Source organism: Pogona vitticeps, chromosome 4 (assembly GCF_051106095.1).
Source record: "Pogona vitticeps strain Pit_001003342236 chromosome 4, PviZW2.1, whole genome shotgun sequence".
NCBI lineage: Eukaryota > Metazoa > Chordata > Lepidosauria > Squamata > Agamidae > Pogona > Pogona vitticeps.
The window spans coordinates 232,952,668-232,957,148 of NC_135786.1; the positions used below are offsets into that span (position 1 = coordinate 232,952,668).

General features: G+C 44.6%; 1 protein-coding gene across 1 annotated transcript; it reads left to right on the forward strand.

The window, feature by feature from the left end:
* The first annotated feature begins 392 nt into the window (after positions 1-392).
* Positions 393-3,561, forward strand: LOC110088217 (proto-oncogene Mas). The gene is made up of 2 exons (XM_020810394.3): positions 393-560; positions 2,443-3,561. Exons 1-2 carry the CDS (start codon positions 468-470, stop codon positions 3,391-3,393), a joined length of 1,044 nt encoding a protein of 347 aa, XP_020666053.3. The 5' UTR covers positions 393-467; the 3' UTR covers positions 3,394-3,561.
* Positions 3,562-4,481: the final 920 nt, after the last annotated feature.

Below are 4,481 nucleotides of genomic sequence, written 5' to 3' on the forward strand. Positions count from 1 at the left end.
AAAAAGTGGAGAAAGGAAGTTTTGAAACTCTCTTTCTACCATGGAGCATATGCGAATAGAATGGAAGCCTACATAAAAAAAATACGTAGGTCTGATAAACCCTAATCAAGCATACTACAGGGGAAGGAGAGTGTTAGCCGTACCTACTGCATACTAGCTCTAAATCTGAAAAGGGTAGCTTATCTCTGGAGCATCTCCACATACCCTCAATCATCCTGAAGAATCAGGGTTCCAGATAGTGTTGAGGGCCTGCTCAAATTGAGATGCCGCCGCTCTTCCGATTTGGTTATACACATGGGGAGAACCAAGACGGATGCCCAGGGCTAGTGATTTTCTACCCTTGCTAGTTTTTACTTTAGCTTCTTTGTGAGATGCCTGAATAGGGCTCCAGTGTAAGTGATAGGTGGCACACAGGACATCAATGATTTCCCCCTGCTCTTTTCTTGCTAGGAAAGAAAGGAAGCAAAATGTTCATCTTCTGGATTGGGTTTTGGGGTCTTCTCCAACTCCCAGAAGCCCACCTGGATCCTCCCGTCTTTTCAAACTGGTCAGTAACAAAGGTGAGTGGGGCATACATACCGTCCTGCCCCCTAGAAGTGTGCGTTCTCTTATTCCACTTTGGCACAGTTTCATCTCTCCCTTTTCAGAGCCGGATACTATGAGAAGGCTAAGATTTGGGGAGATGACTAACAGGGCAGCATTCCATTTGCTGCCTAATTTATGATCCATCGCTCCTCTCATTTAGCAAAATATTATTTGATAATGAAACTCTTCGAGGGCCTGACTTCGTAGTGACTAGAGATGGGCACAAACCCAAAAATGAACCAGGAAGTTTGTTAAAAATCTCTGGTTCATTGGACGAACCAAAACGAACTGAATCAATGCACTTTTTGAGCAATTTTAGTGTAGTTGTTCCATTTTGCCCCAACCCCTTTCCTTCCCAGTCTGCCCCCTTGCCCACCCAGCCTGGAATAACGACATGAGACGTGATATGTATGGGTTAAACAACTTTATTAACTTATTAACACTTTAACTTCCCCTATGACAAGGGGGCCTGCCATAGTACAAAACAGGTCTGGAACCAGAGTCAGTCCCACCTAACTGGTCCAGACCTATTCCCAGCGAGTTCCTGTGTCAAAAGTCTTAAGCACAGCACCCTCTTGGTCCCCCTCACAGGAGGCCTCCCTCAAAGTGAGCCTTGGGACCTCTAGTCCACAGCGTCCCTTAGGGTCCCCCGTTTTTCCCTCCCATCAGCTAAACCTCTTTACTGCAAATCTGAGAGAAGGGGCTTCTAGCACTTGCTGGGTGTCTCCCCTGATATTCCCATGATCCTATCCTGTTTTGCACTACCCGCCATGGCCTAGGGGCTACACCGTATGGCCCCAGGCCCCCACCAAACTGAAAATTTAGGCCCTAAGGCCCCCTTGTAAATTCTGGAAGAACCAATCTCGCCCTGATAAATGCACCCCATCCTCCCTGTATAATTAGAGGCAACTAACTCAAATGTCTCCCTGGAAAAGACCCTGATGTTGGGAAAGTGTGAAGGCAAGAGGAGAAGGGGGACAACAGAGGATGAGATGGTTGGACAGGGTCATCGAAGCGACCAACATGAATTTGACCCAACTCTGGGAGGCAGTGGAAGACAAATCCAAATCCCGGTAGGGGATCCTCCAGAGCTGCTCCACCCTTGTGGTGAAAGTGAAAGTGCTCGGCTCCGAGGCAGCAGGACTCCTCCTCTTTGCTTTGCAAGCAGGGAAGAGGACGGAGCCGGCACGGGCCACCTTCTTAAAGGCTTGCCTTTAGCCCTGCCTGCCTGACTCTCCCTGCTAACCTCTCTACCGGATGGGCAGGCAAAGAAGCCCCACCCCAGCATCTCCACCCTGCGCCAAGGGGGGGGCCTTCTTGCTTCCCCATTACCTCCCTCTCTGGTCCTGCCTCCTCCTCCTCCTCCTTCATCATCATCATCCCAGCAGCATGACCTTCCAGGAGCCCAGGTGCTGCCTTTTGTGCCTGGGCCGAGGTTCCCGCTGATCTCCCTGATCAAGTGAAGCCAGGCCACCATCTCCACACATGTGAAGCTTGTTAAATCAGGAAAAACATTTATTGATTTGGTTTAGGTTCTCCAGTTTGGAACCTACCCAAATCAAGGAACCAGGGATTTTTTTTACAGACATCCTGTTTTATTATTATTATTATTATTATTATTATTATTATTATTATTATTATTATTATTATTATTATTATTATTATTATTATTATTATCATCATCATCATCATCATCATCATCATCATCATCATCATCATCATCATCATCATCATCATCATTATTATTATTATTATTATTATTATTATTATTATTATTATTATTATTATTATTATTATTATTATTATTATTATTATTCGTGCACTTCTCTACTGATTTCTTCCCTGTTGGTTTCTTAGGAAGAATCGTTTCTGCCCTCCTTAAAGAAGGCACTGTTTGGAAAAGACGAATATCTAAGAGAAGATGATTTCAACCTGACAAGACAGAACGCTACATTCTTTCCTCCTGTGGAGCTGAATATTTCGCGTCGTATTTGTTGCGGATGTGAACATATAATAGAATTTCTGGGATGGGTGCTACAAGACCATATTACAGTTGCCCGTTTCGCCGTCTCTGTCTTTACAGCTGGACTTTTTGTGAACCTGATCATTTTCTTCTTTCTCCTTTTCCAGTTGCAGAGGAAGTCCTGGACTGTCTACATCTGGAATTTAGCTGTGGCTGATTTGGCTGTCTTTCTATTTTTATGCGTTATCCGTTTATTTACTTCCATTAATAACATTTATGGGGATGCAAGTGAAGCTTTTGATAAATTATTTCTACCTCTGGCATATCTGTTCTTAGCTTTACAGGGCGTCAGCGTGCATTTCCTTGTGGCCGTCGCCAGTGATTGGTACCTGTTTCTCATTTTAAGCAGGAACAGACACTCACTACTGGATTACCTGCGTCCTCTCTTTTCTGTTCTTGATGCTGTCATTCTCTGGGCCCTCTCATGCCACTTAATGCTATTTTTCAATTTGGGGAGTGACACACAACCCATCGGCTTCGTATCACTGATGGTTTTTGCTCCGCTCATAGTAATCTGTACTCAAACCCTGATCCTGCAGATTTGGTGTAAATTACGCGGGGAAGGAAATCTGCATACAGAAATTGTTCTTGGAGCATTCTTCTGCCTTGCCACATGGGCACCCCTACACCTGTTTTCCACCATGAGCTATGATTGCGCCACCCTCTCCTTGCTGGCTTTTCAGCTCACCATCCTGAGTAGCGCCATCAACCCTATACTTTACATTTTCATCGGGCGAGGACTTCTGCATCATCCGGAAAATGTCAGGTTGCCCCGTGTGATTTAAAGGGGGCCAAAGGTCCCCTAAAGGCTGGAGCCGGGCAGTGAAAGAAGAAATATAGAGATGCTTGTCGAAGAAACGTTATGTGCCTGTCTTTTTTTTTTTTTTTTTGGCTTTGCAAGACGTTTGTGACATTTTAAGCGTTGAATGTGCGCCCAGCTGAATAAAGTCTGTGTCTTAAGAATCCCTTACTTTGTTTCATTCCATTACTGCATGCCATGTCATTTATTTAAGGGGTCTTTGAAATGTAGGAGGGTCAAATTAATTATGAATGATCTGCTCTCCTTTCATGAAGCCCAAAATCTGAGGCTTGAGTAAGTCCCTCTGCCAAATGGTAGGGCCAACATGTATCCTGTTTGTAAATACAGTAGGACTGCACTATCCGGGGGGGGGGGGGGGCTGGTTCCCTGTGGATGTCAAAAAATGTGAATTATTGAACACTATACATTGCATGGTCTTTGGCTCCCTCTAATGGCCCGTTCTGGAAAATACACTCTGGAAATACATATAAATACATATTTATGTTTTTTTTTTTAATTTAGTATTTTCAGGCAGCAGATAAGTGAATCAGCGGATACTGAACCTGTGGATAGGGGGTTGCACTATTTGTAAGCTTCCTATATTGATTTCAAATACAAGGAATGTTTGTCTCTGACTTGCAGATTTCAGAATAGGGAAGTAGAAGCCAGGCAGGAATAGGCACAGACATTGTTAACTGTCGGCTTTTGTTTAGGAAGTACCAACATTTACAAAATGCGTACGTGAGAGATGACGAAATAGGGTCCCTTCCAGATCTGCTGTTCTAAGATGATATGAGTGTTCCCAAGGCAGGCGAAGACTCCTACTTGTGGCCTTGCAAAGATGAGAAGAAGACCTCCAAACTCAACCTGAGAAGGCTGGCAACAGAATGGGTGGGGACCTTTGGGGGAAGACTTGCCTATAAGCCTTCAGCTGTGCTTCGTTCAGCTTCTGAACCCATGAATTCAACAGGGTTTCCTGTTCTGCTCCCAGAGGAACAGAAAGTGATCAGGAGGAAGAACTGATCATGCTGGCAAGACTACTAAGGATGTTGTGTGAGAAAGGGTTGAAAGACA